Source organism: Plasmodium brasilianum, chromosome 12 (assembly GCF_023973825.1).
Source record: "Plasmodium brasilianum strain Bolivian I chromosome 12, whole genome shotgun sequence".
In the NCBI taxonomy this organism is placed as follows: domain Eukaryota; phylum Apicomplexa; class Aconoidasida; order Haemosporida; family Plasmodiidae; genus Plasmodium; species Plasmodium brasilianum.
This window is the reverse complement of record NC_090125.1, coordinates 1-17,900: the sequence shown is the minus strand read 5'-3', so window position 1 is coordinate 17,900 and position 17,900 is coordinate 1. Positions and strand designations below refer to the sequence as shown.

At 19.6% G+C, this 17,900-nt stretch overlaps 4 protein-coding genes across 4 annotated transcripts; 2 read left to right on the top strand and 2 right to left on the bottom strand.

The window, feature by feature from the left end:
- Nucleotides 1-1,533: 1,533 nt before the first annotated feature.
- On the top strand, nucleotides 1,534-2,510 carry MKS88_004007 (uncharacterized protein; the record flags this gene model as incomplete). The annotated part of the gene is made up of 2 exons (XM_067217148.1): nucleotides 1,534-1,608; nucleotides 1,737-2,510. 2 exons carry the CDS (start codon nucleotides 1,534-1,536, stop codon nucleotides 2,508-2,510), a joined length of 849 nt encoding a protein of 282 aa, XP_067071606.1.
- A 3,220-nt stretch (nucleotides 2,511-5,730) lies between these two features.
- MKS88_004006 (uncharacterized protein) lies at nucleotides 5,731-6,177 on the top strand (the record flags this gene model as incomplete). The annotated part of the gene is made up of 1 exon (XM_067217147.1): nucleotides 5,731-6,177. One exon carries the CDS (start codon nucleotides 5,731-5,733, stop codon nucleotides 6,175-6,177), a length of 447 nt encoding a protein of 148 aa, XP_067071605.1.
- Nucleotides 6,178-8,929: 2,752 nt separating this feature from the next.
- MKS88_004005 (uncharacterized protein) lies at nucleotides 8,930-10,110 on the bottom strand (the record flags this gene model as incomplete). Its single annotated transcript, XM_067217146.1, has 3 exons — nucleotides 8,930-9,103; nucleotides 9,266-9,940; nucleotides 10,084-10,110. The coding sequence occupies 3 exons, from the start codon at nucleotides 10,108-10,110 to the stop codon at nucleotides 8,930-8,932; spliced, it is 876 nt and encodes a 291-aa protein (XP_067071604.1).
- Nucleotides 10,111-14,108: 3,998 nt separating this feature from the next.
- MKS88_004004 (uncharacterized protein) lies at nucleotides 14,109-16,655 on the bottom strand (the record flags this gene model as incomplete). Its single annotated transcript, XM_067217144.1, has 3 exons — nucleotides 14,109-15,232; nucleotides 15,499-16,507; nucleotides 16,635-16,655. The coding sequence occupies 3 exons, from the start codon at nucleotides 16,653-16,655 to the stop codon at nucleotides 14,109-14,111; spliced, it is 2,154 nt and encodes a 717-aa protein (XP_067071603.1).
- Between the last annotated feature and the right edge of the window lie 1,245 nt (nucleotides 16,656-17,900).

The following is a 17,900-nucleotide window of genomic DNA, read 5'->3' as shown; positions in this document are numbered from 1 at the left end:
TTACAATGCTTAGAAGAATATATTAACAAAATATTACAATAACATATGTATCTTTTATATTAATATATGTTGCCGTTTAGAATGATTTTAAGAATATTTAATTAATTTAAGTAGTTATTCCATTATAAACAGTGAACATATATATATATGAATTATAATAAAAATTAGAATAAACAACAATGTTTATTATTAACCTAGTATATAAATTTCACTAAAGTTGCATAATAATTTATATTCAATAAATTTGATATTATTCAACAAATATATTTTGAAACGAAAAATAAATAATGGAATGAATATTAAATAAGCTAAAAAAATAATTATTTCAAAATTCTGTACAATTAAATAGCATATTCAAATAAAAAAAATATAATTCTACATATAATAATTATTATGTTACGTATGTTATATATTAATTAGAATGTTTACAACTTGGTATTAATATAAAAATAAATTTGCACAATTAATATATTAATGGTATACATAAGATAATATAATTTATTCTATCATAAATAATTGTGAAAACATACAATATAGGTTCTCAATATATTTATATGCTTTAATACATAAGGAAAAATTTATTTATAAGTAGCATACATAATCATAAACAGTTATTAAAATAACATAGATGTTTTTTTTTTAATTGTATTAATATATATTCTAAATATTTGTATTTGATTAAAAAAAAAAAAAAAAAAAAATTAGATTTTACAAATAACCTTAAAGCCTTCATGTACTAGTAATCTTATGAATTAAAGAGGACTAAAATTTATATTTTTTAGAAACTTATATATAAAAATAAAAATTTATAATTCATTTACATTTAGAATATATGATGTCTTACATATCTGGTATAATTCAATAAATTCAATTTTTTTAAATTATGCTAAATTATTAATGAATAGAAGTGTTATAATTAATATATCAAAGAATGTTGTATTAAGTATTTTTTTCCTTACTTATCATTTATAAATTTGTTATAATAGTTAATACTTTTTTAAAAATAGTTACTTGTTTCTGGAACTTATGTTTATAGTATTAAAATTGTTAAAGAAAGAAAATAATTAAATTCAGTAATAATCATGGTAATATGTAGAACAACATGTTATCTATATTCTATACACTCCATATACTATGTATACTGAAATTTTGCAAATATATAAAAATATTACATTTTTTTTTCTAAAAAAATTAATAAAAAAATTATTTAATTACTACATTACATTAAATAATTAAATTATATATTTTGAATGTTTATGAATTAATTAATGTCATTTTATTTTAATGAAAACTTGGATTCAAAAAAAAAAATATTAAGATAAAAATTGTGAAATATATTTTTAAAGATATTTCTGTTTTTCTCTGTTGTAAAGGATATTACAATTATATGCAATATATTATATTTTTAAGAGAAAATATATAATTTTAAAAAATATATATGTTGTTCCTTATAATTAGAACATTCTATTACTGTTAGTTTTTTATTTATTGAATATACTGAAATATTAAAAGATTTATGTTGTGCAGCAAAAAATGAATTTATTTTGTTTAATTAGAATTGTTTTGTTAATACATTTAAACTGGATGTGTCATTTTAAGAAAGACGTGGTATAACAGTATTATAGATATTTACAAAATACATATTTTTGTTTTTTTATTTTCATTAATATTTTATTTACTATAAGATTATTTATTTTATTAAATAACAAATATTTACGTTTTGTTTCATCTTATAGATCCTGTGTAACAATTATGTGGTAGAGAACTGCATCGCTGGCAGAAAATATGATACAAGAATTTATAGATTACTAACGAAATATCACAAGAACAATGATTCCAACATCGTAAAGTTAAACGGAGAAATACCAAATAATGGAGTGAGCGAAAGAAAAGATATATCTTATAATGAAAAGGGAGCCACAACATTAAATGTACAATCAGATATATTTTCATCAAAGAAGGGGAGAAAGCAAGCAAAAGCTATGAAAAATAAATCGAATACATTTGAAACAAAAAAATATTCCTTTTTAGAAAAAAAAATATTCAAAGAACTTGATTATATGGATTTTCTTAAAAGCAACAGAACAATTACTAACAAGGTTTACAAAAAAATAACATGTAAAAAATACGGCTTGAGGCTTGCTACACCTTTAATATTATTATTGTTGTTATTAGTGGTTCTCTTAGTAGATTTATCATTAGGCTTGGCATCTGGGAAAAGTTTGCTGGAAGTATCAGGTTTATGGAAGCCTTTAGAATCATTGAGCAAAGAAACAAATGGATGGTTGTCTAAATTTATAGAATTCGTAAAGGAAAATATAACATGGTTATCGAAAAGTGCAGAATGGGCAGGAGAAACCGGGAGTAAGACATATGTAATAGGTAATACATTTGGAATTATAATGTATTTCTTACCTTTTTTTATATTAGGTGTCATACTTATATTATGGATTATTTATTACCATAAAAAAGTTAAAAAATTTGAAAAAATTAAGTTTAGAAAAGGATAAATTTATGGAAAGAATTATATTACTTATTTTAAATAACTTTTTATTAGCATGTAATATGTCTAGTTGTACACTTATTAAACATAAACATAATTACTTGAAATTTATAAATGCTAATAAACATAGATGGCCCTTTTAAAGAACAACAGAAAAAAAATATATTTATAAATTTATTGCGAATTTGAACGTATAAGTATTCTTCAATATATATTATAAAGTATTATTTAACATTGGAAAAATATTATGACTTAATTAAACATTTTTTTATTAAAATTGATTTAATAAAAAATTTAATTGTGAGAGTTTAAATTACTATATAATAGAAAGATTTATATAATTTTATTGAAGTGCGTTAATTTTCATTTTATATGAAAATTTCTATTTTCTTTTTTATTTCTCTTTCTAGTATAAAATGTATATTATTTTAGGTTATAATGAAAGCGCTATATTAGTTTTAAATTAACTCTAAATGCATCTTCTCTTTTTTTAATGAAATTAAGTGAATATATTTTCTCGCATACATAGATATATATTTATTGTTTAGCGTTATTTATTTTTATTTTACTAATTTTCTTTGTAATGTTAGATGTATATGCATTTATTGGATTATATGTATTTCCAGAGTCTTTTTTACAAAACAGTTAGTTTCTATTTTTTATATAAAATAAAAAGCGCAATATTTTCAATTATTTAACTATTTAATTTTATACTTCCTTTCATAAAAGAAAAGTACAAATTATTATTTGGACTTATAGAAATATATAATGTCAATTATCACGTTAATCTCTTTACGGTTTTGCTCTTCATTATATTAAAATACACTGTTAATAATGTATTATTTTTTATGGTTATTTTTTCCTCAATGCAAGCCTCTTGGAAAGTAAAAATATAAAATAATTTAATTAAATAAATAAATAAATATATATATATAAGACAATTAATGCACGGTATTGATACCTAATAAATAAGAATATATATATTTTATAATGAATAAAACTATTTGTATATTTTTTCTTAATTTTAGAGAAAACATAAATAATTCAAACAAATATGAATTTATTTTATAAAAAAATGGATAAAAACTACATTCATAAGCGAGGAATGTCTCTAAAACTGAAAAGTTTTATTTATGAATAATTTTTTTTTTTCCATTATTTATTATATAATAGAACATTTTTTCATAATTTATATATAGATTATGATAAATTTTTTAAGTGAGTTAAAATTTATTTTATATGGAAACATTATTTGAAGTGCAGAAATCAGAAGATTGAACTACGTGGAATTCTGAATAAAACCAAATAAGTGCATTCATAAATGTTATCATGAAAATAATATATCAAAGAAATAAAAATATATTAATGTTAAATTATGAGAATCTATTTTTTGTAATTTATAAATAATATTTTAAATTTAGATATTTTTTAATTATTCAGATGAAATATAACACTTTTTAGTGATGATAATCAATGTTATATATTATATGATTACAATAATATTTTGGGCATATAATATTTTTATATTTATTATTCTCACAATTAGAATAGATAAGTAACAGAAATATTGAGGTATAATATTTTGTTGCTGTTAAAAGTATTTTTAAGTATTTATTATGTATTCTTATACTTAAGTTGATTTTTTGTGCTGCTACTGTAAAATATATTTAGGAAACTACGTATTTTTAAAAGAATATATAAAAATTAACACAATAAATCTAATACTATAAATAGGAACATAATGAAATCCTATATTTTAATAGATTATATAGATAAACTTTTTTATCAGTAATAAACACATTATATCCCGTATATTACTTATAAGTTTAATTAATTGAGAATATTTTAAAATTAATAAATTTGAATGCAGCAACTCTTCACCAATATTACATTTATTTTTTCGTTTTCTTTATTCTTTTTACTATGTGAGCACATATCCAAACTATACATATTTAATTAAAAAAAAAATAAGTTTTATAAATAAAACAATTTTCATGTATATATAGTGCAAAAAATTTAATATAAATAAATATTATAATTATCAAAACTTTTGATACAACGAAAAAAGAATCATTCTTTATAACTGTGTAAATTATATAGATATCTGAGATTATATGGTACAATATAAATACAGTTTGTTAAATATATTATAGATAATTAAACATTGTATGGGCTTATATGAAAAATTAAAAATATATTATAATAAAAGTACTATAATATATTGTACTATATACTGCAATATTAATTTATAATTCCATTAATACTATTATTATATTTTTAAAATGTTCCGTATTTTTCAATAATAATAAGTTCTACTAAAGTATAATTCTTATAAAATTAGAATTATTAATAAGATAATATCCGTAAAATTAGTAATTACAATTTTATTATGTAGAGAAATGAACTGTATATATATTTGATATGTTATATATAACATATATACTAAATATATCGAAATGTGTAAAAATAAATTTATTTTTCTTTGTTTATATCTAAAAGGATCAATAAAAAAATTATTTAATCAGCGCACTTCTTTAAATAATTAAGTTATTTATTTTGAGTATTTATATATTTATTCTTATAAATTTATTTTAATGTAAGTTTTTCTTATTTTAAATAAAATTAAGATAAAAAATATATAATACATTTTTAAAGTAAAATATGTTTGTACATACAATAAAATTCATTATAGTTATACATATTTTATTAAATATTTACGAAACAATAATAAAGGAATTTTGAAATAAATATAGCATTCTTTATCATTAGAAGTACTTTATTCTATTATTAATTTTTGCCTTGCATAATTTATTGGAATATTAAATATCTATATAATGAAACAAATAACTAAACCAATCTTATTTATTAAGATTTCTGAGTTTATCTTTTTATGTTGTATATGTCATCTTAAAAATATAGTATTTAATACTATATAAGGATACGTGCTTTATACACATATTATACTCGTTTTTAATTAATAATGTTGCATCGAATTAATTCTGTATCCTTTATATAACAAATATTTACTTGATTTATTATTTTTCTTTTTAAATCAGGATTAATAAATATCCAAATGAGAACTGCAATCTTGTCAGGAAAAGAAGTACGAAAACTTTTTAATTACTGGCAGAACGTAATCATGATAAGGACTCAAATATTTTAGGGTTAAAACATAATATATCAAATAATACAGAGTATGAAAATAAGGATATAGTTATTAGTGAAAAATGGACCATGGTAAAAACATATTATCTAATAAAAGTTTATTAAATAAGGCTCAATACTATACAGAAGTTATAGATTATAATAACGGAATGTTTGATGGAAAACATTTTTTTTTCAAAAAAAAACGGATTAAAAAAAAAGATTACGATCATATTCATGAAAGAAACAGGAAAATTTGTGATATATCTTTAAGAAAAATAAGATTTAGAAAGTATGGAATTGGAGTTGCTATTTTTTTTATATTTTTCTTGCTGGGAATAGGAGTACCCGTATTATCAAGTTTACCGTCCTTGAAAGAGGCAGGGGAAAGCATTACAAACAATGGAATATTGAAAACATTGAAAGATAATGTAGAAGCATGGGGAGAAAACGTACTGTACTATCTTATTATAGCATTATTTAGCGTAATTATGATTATGTTAGATGTTATGCTTATAGTAGGGTTCTAAAAGATTTTAAGAAATAATGAAAAATTTAACAAAATTAAGTTAATAAAGGAGTAAAGTGAATAATAAAAAATTCATATGTTTATATGATGAAAATTTTAATATATAGTAATAAGCGTAATATTTTTTGTGAATTGATTAATGAGAATACATATAATTTTTAAAATATTATAAATACATATATGTATAACTGGTGTTTTTAATGCACAACATAAATATATTTTCATTGCTCTTTTTGAATTTAAATATTTTAATGCTTTTGAATTTGAATATATATTATTATTGTATCTTAATAAAAACTAGGATATAAAGTATTTATTTATATTTTTAAATATATTTTTATAAAATATATGTGCTTATGCTCAAAAGTATATGTATTATAGTACAATACGGATAATTATTTAGAACTCTAGAAATTAATGTTTGTAATAAAATATATTTCTTTCTATATTGTGAATTTTAATCTAAAATTATTATTTTTTCAGATAAATAAGAAAGTGTATTATTTTAAAATTAACAATAAGTATATCTTGGATTATATTAAAAGAACGATAGTAAATATATTTCGATGTATTGATGTATATATATATGTTATTTTACTTAAGAAAGAACTTAATATTCATTATATATAATATGTTTTAAGTGAAATGTGTTATAAATTATATCAATTGTAAGAATCCTTTTATTAGAATTATAATTTTCCTTACATTAAATAAAAGTAAAATTATAAACACATAATTAAGTAATATCCTTTTAAATAGGATTCTTAGTTAAGAACTTATGAATTATATTTTAATTTCATTTACATTCTTATTTAATTTTATAAGTTCATAAATATTATTAAATATACAATCAATTATTATTTAAAAAGAAAAAAATATACTTCATAGATTTAAGAAAATAAAATATTTTTTTACATATAGACTTAAAATAAAGTTGAAATACATTTCGAATTTTAAAAATATTTTTCTAATTGTTAATGTTTTCTTGTTTAAATCTTATATATTTAATATATATAAATGAAAGAAACCTTTGCAGCACTAAAATTATTTCTTTATAAAAATTAAATTAAGTATATATCGAATTTTTAGAACTAAGTAAATAACTTTTATAGATTAATTCTGGTTAAAATATATTAAGTCGATAGTAAATAAATGATGTTGTAAGATAATATTACTTTATTAATTTTATATTTTATTTTTGTTATGTGTCACACTATGTGGTTGAAAATGTGTGTAAATATATATTTTAATAAATAATTACTGTTCTAATAAAAACAATAATTAACAATTATATCAGACTAATTTTTGCTTTTTTTATAATTAAATTTTGTGCATCATGTTTTCCGAACTTCGTTTTTACTAAATCTATGCTTACTGTAAAGAAATGATAATTAAAAATAAAATTTGGATCCTCATTATCATTAAAATTATTTCATTTATCCTTTCTAAATGAATATTTCAGTGTTTGAATAATTTTCTCTAATTTCAATATTACATGTATTTTTGTTTATTATTTTGAACGCAATATTAAGTATAGTGCAAAATATATTATATACTGATAATAACTAAATTCATATTTATAGTAAAATCCAATGACATATGTAACTATGTACAATAAAAAAAATGAGTGAGTACATGAAGTTTACAATGAACAAATTACCATGGTGCCTAAAAATACCATGTAATGATAAATGAAATCCTCCTTTTCTAAATTATTATTCTTATTTGAACGTATAGATAATAAATTGTGTAGATAATATAGAAATGGATTCTATCTGGAAACTCAATAAAATAAGAATTACATTTCTATTTCTCAGATTCTATAAACATAAACATGTTACTTGCTATTATATTTATGGGAATATTTGTTGTATTTTTCTTTTTATATGGAGAAAATAAAAACGAAACATAGGCATTTAAATACTATTTGTTATTATTAAAATTTACTTTATCAAAAAATTTATAATGTAGTTACACCATTTTTATTATTTTTCAGATATCAATTTTTTTAATCATATGTATGTTATGTATAGAATAAGGTATGAATGCAGTAAAAAAACAATAAGAATAATGCTAGAGCAGAACATATTTATGAATTATAAAATAATGGTTAGGATTTTTCCAATTTTAATTCAATTAAAATTAGAATTCATCTACCTTAGCGCCAATCATAAATACCCTGCTAACAATGTCACATATAATATATATCAATAGAAGAAAAAAAACGTTAAAACTGTTACATAATGTGTAACATTTTTAGTTATATTAAATTGAAAGTGGACAAATAATAAAAATTTTGAATAAAGTTATAAAGAAAAAGTAGATATATACTTTATATTTTGATTAATGTTTTTATTCCAAGGTTTTACATATTTTATTTATATAATATTATTATTGGTGTTGTTTCTAATGTTGTTTTTTCTTCTGTAATACTAAGAAAATAAACGCTACCTCATATTGTTATATAAGGATATCCACTTTTTCTTTATCATCTTGTGTTATATGCTTAAGTTTTAAAATTATTTATATTTCATTCTAAGAGGAATCTCGTTTAAAGGGAATTTTCTACTACTAATTTTAAAAATATCATCGTATTCATTTTATCTTTTTTTTTGAATAATTTTTATAGACATATATTCATTTCTTTATTTATTGTTTACATTGCTTCTTAATGAATTTGTACATATGTGTAATATATATATCACTATGTATTTTATTTTCTATTGAAAATAATATAAACGGTTAATATTACATCAAGTGTATCCTTGAGGTTGATAGGATATATTATGAGAACTTCCTTCATAATTTTTATTTACTTTTTCATGAAGGTTTTGTAAGGATTCTCTCGACTCTTCTTGAAATTTGTTAAGTTCAATAATTTTTTTTTTTCGTAAACGATTATAAATCCAAGATTTCAGTGGAGTAAACTACATCAAAATATATGTATATTTATTTAAAAATATAATTTTTATATGCTTATAATTTTTGTGAAAATAAATTATTCTATATGTGATAAATTATTATTAATTCTAAGTATAATTCTTATTAACCTTATATAAAAAAAATATAGTGAAAGACATAAGTAATACGATAGACGTTGTTAAAATGGGAACAAATACGTAATCTTCTTTTGTAGGTGGTAATATTTGTGTTGAAGTTTGTTCTATTTGTGGTAACGTTTGTGGTAAACCATTGCATGGAGATAATTTATTCATTTTATAATCATATGCTTTCTTGAAATTCATTAACTCCTCACAAAAAGGGTCATTGCTTTTTTTTTGACATTCTTTGTAATTATCGTTATAAAAGTTATAACATTCTCTAACACTATTACATATATGACCATCGGAGTCATTGTCTTTACCATTAAATTTTTTAAAGTCATCATAATAACTGTATAATTTTTTAAGTTTATCTAAAACACCTTGCTGAATAATTTTAATTTCCTCTCTGCATATATTACCTAACTGGGATGAAAATTCATTATATCTCTGAAACCATTCAGGATTTTTATTATACTTTTCATCTAAATTTATCTTATAATTTAAGTATTTACAACGTTTGAGGCTATCATGATTATAGAGTTCCTTTATTTCAATTAAATATCTACCAACATCTTGGCATGGTTCAGTAAAATCAAAATATTTTTTAAACATTTGGCCACATTTCCTTCCAGAATTTTCTCCATCCCGTTTTTTATTCTGAATATCTTGGATAGCTGTTTCAAATTCACTTTTATATTTAACATATAATGCCACGGTATTCTAAAAACAAAAAATATAAAATAATAATATATAAATGCACAAAACAAATTTTTCATTAAATAGATTTATCTATCATTTCTAGAACAACAAAGCCTTGGATAAAATAATATATATAATAATTAAAAAAGAAAAATAAATTTTACGTTTTCTTCTGTAGTGTCACTTGTCATTGTACATAGGTATACGTGATTTAAGGAACAAAAATTAAATTAGTATCATTTTAATATTTATATAAATGAAAAAATATATATAATATGTTAATATGTAGTATTTTCCTTTTTTTCATATATAGATTTTAAAAACAAAAATTACTTAGGAAAAATTTCCTCTTTACTTTTTATTAACATTACAGTAAGTAGAATAGTTAGTAAAATATAAGATAAACGCTTTTAATTGATAAAATAATAATTGTAAAAACAGGGTTATTTTATTGTAAGTAAAAAAAAAAATATAGAGAAAAATTCGCTTTTCTATTTTTTTATTCATATGAAACTTATGTAATTGTACTGATATATTATATAAAAAAATAAATTAATTTTAGTATAATCTCAAATAAATTTCCTATTATAATTGAATATTTTTTCAGAAATCCTTTTTTTCCTTTTTAAAATATTATAAATAGATAAATATTAACTATTTATAAGATATAGTATTTTCTCATTTATTCTATTATTATTTTTTTTATTGTTAAGTTAATACCTTTCATATTATTTAAATTAATATTTATTATAAGTATCAATAATATATATATTAGTCAATAAAATGAACTTCATGAATATTACTAAAATTTAAATTTAACTAAATAAAAGAAGACATTTAGCTAAAAAGTAGTATAGTACATGAAAATAGGCATTTATTTGTTAAATGAAAAATATACATCCTCAAAAAATTTATTTTAATTATAAATATAATATTCCATGAATGCACTATATCGTATAATTTTAAAATAATCTGCTAATTCTCTTCATTGTATTATATACAGAAGTTAAAGTTTTACTTTCTTCCTTAGAAGCTTCATAATGGGCTAATATATATATTTATATTCGATATATAAATGTATGCAGAAAAAGTAAATATGTTTATACTATAGAATAATTATTATTATGTATTAAAAATAAAAAGCAAAATAATATAATATTTATCTTAATTGCTTTAGTAAAATTTATTATTGAATTCATTTGTGCATGGAGCATAACAAAAATATAGATTAATATGTCAATCAAAATTTATAATTATAATCTATAGAGTACACATAATATTAGTAATCTTTTTTACGACACCAGTTTTTATTTCAATATATAATTAAATAGTTTCGAAGTTTAATATAGTAATATTTTCCAGTTAGGTATATGCCACTGCTATTTTATTTATCAATATTATAAATCAGATGTGTTCAACATCACAATAACATTTAATTCAAGGTACTTAGAAAATATTATTAAATTATTTGTTCTTTTTTTTATATAACTTATTGTTCTAAAAAGTTAACTATTATATATATTTACTATAATATATGAATTATAAATTATATGTTAATTTTATTAATATATTTAACATATAATCAAATGTGTTTTAAAAAAATTAAAAAATGAAAAAAAACAATTTTTTTTTTTTTTATTATTATTTAATATATGGAATTAATTGTCTTATTCTTCATGAACAATGTACATTTAATATGGAGGAAAAATTATTATAATCGTTAAAATAATTATATGTTAAAGTTATTTTACGAAGAATATTCTTTGGTTCTTGTTTTATTTTTTTTATTCATTATATTAATACACTTCTTTTTTATTTTTACATAAATGATACACTTAATAAAGTAAAATAGATATTAATAAGCGTTGCATATTTCACTACATTAAGTTTTTCTTATTTAACTTTTATATTAAATTATAAATATATTCATGAGTTTATGTATATTAATATGCTTTTATAACATCTCATATTTAATATATATTTTATACACTTAGAACATATTTATAAGATTATAGTTAAAAAATTAAGTTTACATAACAAATAAATAAAATAAAAGACAACGTACATATTAATATTCATGTAATATATACTGAATATTATTTAAATAAATAAGTGATATATAGCTCATATTATAAAACATAAAAGTATTTTTTGAAAAACGCCTTAATTATATTAAACTGATATACTTCGGAGAACTATATCTTTATTATATGTAATATAAAATAAGAATATTTAATTTCCATTAAATTCATTAAAAATTATTAAAACATGGATAATGTTAGTATTGATAGTAAATAAAAATAATTATTTTCTTAATAGAATATTATTAATACATCATTATATATTTGTTTTATATGTTATAAGTATATTATATTACAAAGATAAATTTATATTTCTGTTAGCATTGTATATCTTGCTTGTAATACCTATAGCTAAGTAAGAATAATATATTTTTTTTATTTATTATTAATATTATTACTGTTTTAATAATATTGTTTAAAAAAGAAACATAATGTTATTTTTATAGTTTTTATCTAATAAAAAAGGGTAAATTAAAATTTACAATCTACCTATATTTATGGTATATGGTAACAGTAAAAAATTATTACGTATCAAAATACGTTTTATATTTTCAGACGTAGATTCAATATTATATTATTTTATAAATATGCATATATATATATAGATAGATAATTTAAAAAAATATATAAAAAGTAATAATAAACAGGAATTTTATAAAATAAGTACAAAAAAGTTAAAAAGAAAAAGATTGGAAATCAATATTTATAAATTCTAGTTAAAATGGAAAAATAATATGTAAAAACAATTTTCTATTAATATAATATAATAAAAATCAAAATAGATATTTAGTCGAAAATGAAAAAGAAAAAATATATGATATTTTTTGAAATTCCTATAAAATAATTTTATTCTGTTTCATTTGTATTTCATTTTAAATAAATGATGAAATATATAAATTTAGTACAGTTTAATTTAAATACTTTTATATATTTTTATTTTATTTATTTAATTTCACAAAAATAATAATAAACTATAATGCATAAAAAAAATAATAACAAAACCATAAGAATTATTTTTATATATAGTTTTATATTTTTTTTCCAAATTGTAAAATAAACACAGATATATAGGTGAATCGATACATTCAGAATAATATAATTATTATTATATTTTATTCATTTTAATAATTTCACTTATTTTTAAATTTATTTTAACAAAATTTATATAAAACAAAAGAAATACATTAATGTTATCTATATATATATATATATATTTGTGGACATTTTACATATAAGTTACAATATTTGTTTGGAAAACAAATTAAATTTTTTATTATGAGATAGAATTTTTAAATAGGTTTTTTTCATTTTGCAAATATATAAAAACTTACCAAACAAATTCTTATTTATATAACAGTTAAGGATTTCGAAATTTATAATAAATGAACACTATAATGGTGAGAACATTCATTAACTCATAAAAATATATCATAAATTCATAAAGTACGTGGTATATATTTTTTATAATATATTTAATTATATAAATTATGTATGTATTTCCATAAATTTTTCATGCGTTTTAACGTATTTTTTTTTTTTTTTAATTTATTTACATTAATTAATAACTAAAAAATCAAATAATAGGTATATATAAAGTATACAAAATAATTATTTTTCTAAATGTGAAGTAAACTGTACAATCAGTATTAATGGAGTACATATAATAAATAATTATATAAATTTAAGTAACAATATTATATTAATTAAAAAATAGAATCACAAAACTATTGATTTTTCCTTTTTTTTATTTTTTAATATATTAATTTTCTACAAGCTTAATATTTCAGAAACATATTAATATTAATATTAATATTAATTATATATATATATGTGCTAACATTTTGCTAATTTTATTGATCAAGCATTAATCTAACATGTAATAAATATTATTACATGAAAAAATTAAGTATATATACCTCAAATATTTTTAAAATATATGCATCAAAATTTTTGTATTTAACGACTGCATAACTATTTTATATTGAGCATAACATTACAAGCCTTTTTTTAGTTCCATCAGAGCTTACAAAATTTAAATAATATTTTTCGTCAACAGATTCTTTCTATTTAATATAATCCAAATATATTTTAGGTTTATGGCTATGAATTTATAAAATGCATTTTTCTGATGTTTTAACGGATTCATCTACTGTTCCATCATTATTTATAGAATTTTCATATGCGATATCATCTCTTATCCAATTTCCTAAATCAGTCCTGTAGCTGTTTTTCTCTATATGATCATGAATTTTCTTATTTCTATTATTTTCTAAATCATTTCCTTTATATTCAATTATTCTTTCTGCGATTTCTGGTTTTTTATCTGAATTTTCCTTTGAATTCCATTCATTTATAAAATTATCTAAATATGATTCCCTATTTTCTATGTCCTCCTCTTTTGTGCTTTCTTCTAGTACCATAATAAGTACGAGTATACAGAGTTTTGCTAGTAAATTTTTTCTAATATATTTATATATTTCTTCATAACTTCCTTTGTGCTTTAATTCTTCCATATTTATTAGTGATTCATTTTTATATTCATCTGTTATATTAAGGAATTCCTTTGTCAACCCATTTAACCAGTCATGTTCCAAATGTTGTTTTATAATAATACCCTTTTTTGATATCCAATGTCGCCATATATCTTTTTGCCATTCTATAAAACGAATTTTACGATTTTTATTTGACAATATCGTTTTTAAATTTTCACTTTTTTTTATATAATCTTGTTCCGTTTTCCATTCATTTTTCAAATTAGTGAACCATTCTTCTTTTTTTAATTTTTCACTGAGATTTCTATATCTTTCTATCCATTTATGCCATAGAATTTTTTGATTTTCCATATCATTATTATTTTTAGTATTTTCCATTATTTTATCGTTTGTTAAATTAGTACTTGTACCATACTGCTCTTCTAAGAGCTCTTGTAGGCATATTTCCAAAAATTCTACTTTTCTAGATTCCCATTCCTCATTTTTGCTTTTTTCAAGTACTTCCATATGTACTTCTATAATAGTTTTGCTCCTATCTTTTTGCTTTGACATGTTTAGATCTTTGCTCAAATTGTGTTCAAGTATTTTTATATTTTTTACTATTTCTTTATCATAACATGTTAAGTGTTCTACGTAATTATGTGATAAAAACTCACTTTTTTTTTTAGAAAATGAAGATAGTAATATTCTCAGAAAATGCACTTGTCTTCTTTTCATCTTTTTTTTTTTTTTAAACCTTCCTAGTAAAGCATACTATATTATAAAGAAAATATTTTTATAATATAAATTGTTAGACTGAGCAAATAATTATAATATTTTTAATACATCAGTTTTAGTTTTACTTTAATTAAAAGGGTAAATACAATAATACATAGAAAGCTTATTGAAAGAAATGATATGTATGTATTGGTTGGATTTCCCGCTGCATCTGTAATAGCTTTTTTAATATATATATTATATAGTGTATTTATTTAAAAAATACTTTAATAGGAAGCATTGGTGTTACCTGGAGTTTCAGGTGATGTAGGTAAAATAGAAGCAGTAAAGACGTCTTTTGACTCTTCAGGGGGTGATGCAGGCGTTTGTACAATACGGCTTGTTTTTGTGCCTTCAAAAGTTGTACCAGATGATATAGGTTCTATCACTGTTTCTGTAGATGGGAATTCGGAATTTATACCGAGAAGTGATGTTTTCTCTTGGACAACTTTTTCCCCACCAATATTATTTTTTATACTTGGAGGTTCAGATAATGTTATTTCAACTTGTTGAGGATCAGGTGTCTGTTGAAACTGGTCTCTGCTTAACGATTCTGTTTGCTTCATAGATTCTTGTAGTGGTTTCTCATGAAATTCATTTAAATCTTGTTGTTCCTTTGTATGTTCTTCTCTTGTTTGTACAGTTTCATGTTGCATAAATGGAACGAAAGGCTTGCAATCGGCAAGTTTTTGAAATGTTTCTGGCTTACTTACGTCGCAAGAATTATTTGGAAATGGTAATATTAGATTTTTTTTTTTGCATTTTTGATAAATGTGCTCTTTATTATTGGTGAAATAGTTCTTTCTATCTGTAATCCAAGTGTTATAATCAATAATTTTACTAGAACAATTACTATCACAATTATTTGGATTAGCAAGTGAATTCCTAAGGCATTGCTCTTCTGGTTTTTTTATTCTTTTTTCCTCGCAGAAATCTTCTGCTTCATGTATTAATTGTAAAATTTGTTTATTTTCTTCTTCCAAAATCATAGGACATATGCCATATTTATTTTGCCCTTTATAGTATTGTTGTAACCAGTGCTTCAGTGCTAATTCCCATTTATCTTGTCTTTCAAAAGGTGGTGGTTCTTTCTTTTTCATAATTAGATATTCAGCCAATTCTAGGCATACACGCCGGAAAATTTGCTTATTTTTTTCATTTTTCAAGGAATTAGTTTTTTCTTGTACATGTGTTATAATCTTTTTAAATTCAGGTTTTGTACGGAATCTCCACGCATCATTTCCGAAAATAGGAACATTCTAAAAACAAAAAAATTATTAAAAATTATATAAGGTATAATTTTTAAATTAGATATGTATAAACACCTTCTTTATTATAAATTCCTTATAAATAAAATTAAGCATCATAAAAAGCAATGAATATTACCGAGGAAAAACAAGAATCCATATGGATTCTAAGTTAATAATGAAGTTTGTTCAATATAATAATCTGAAATAAAAATACAAATTGGTATCTTTTTACTTATTTCTAGTGTAAATTTAAATTAATATTTTTATATAATAAAAAATTATAAAATAATAATTTTCATAAGAATTAAAGTTTTTCCTACAAAATAATTGAATACATTACTATTTATTTTGTACGCTTCTTATCTGCTTTTACTATATGTTAATATATTATAAATGGAGATAAATTCTAACGATATTTTTATATGAATGCATAGAAATAAATATATTTTTATGAAAAAATAATATTCTCTTTATAAACAAAAAGTCAAGATATTAACAATAACGAAGTACATACAAGTTATATCAACATGTAATATAAAAGTTAATCTGTAAAAATATCATCAATCTATATAATAAATATTTTTCTTTTAATACAAACATATAAATATATGTATTATTACCTATATTAATGTAAACGATTTTTTATATTCTTACTTTTTTCCAGGAATATATGTTCTGTAAACCAAATTATTATTAGTACGGATACCATATATATATATATATCTTTTTTTTTCTCTTATTTATTCTTATTTATTTTTGGAAGAGACCTTTAGAGTTTTAATTTTTTTGTTAACTTTTTTAAACATTTACCACATTCTAAGTAAGAATCAGAATTAATAATATATATATTATACTAAATTGTTGCTATTTTTATAGAAAGTACTTATTAAAGTGTGACTGTGATACTTAATATTATATTTATATATTTTACCCAAAATTTCTTTATTTCTGGTACATATTATTCAGTAAAATAATCTTAATAAAGTATATTTTATTAAAGATTTATTTTCTTTTTTATGGGATAATTATCACTTTTATAGAAGAATCATTTTATATAGACAATATTTTAATTAACGAAAAGTATATTTTGGTGTAATAATTAATAAAAATATGCTTGGCTACTTATTATAACTATGAAATATAATTAAGAAATAATTATAACAAAATAATTTATAACATATTGTTGAAAAAATATAAAATATATTATAATTTTATAATAAAAAATATTAACATAATAACTAAATGTAAATAGAATAATATATTAAATTACATGAGACAAAAAAAAAAATGAAGCTTTGTAATTATTTTTCATTAATTTTTGATAGATATATTCTAATAAGTAGATTAAAAATATATTATATATTTTTTTGATTGTTTATACATTTAACCATCATAAAATAAA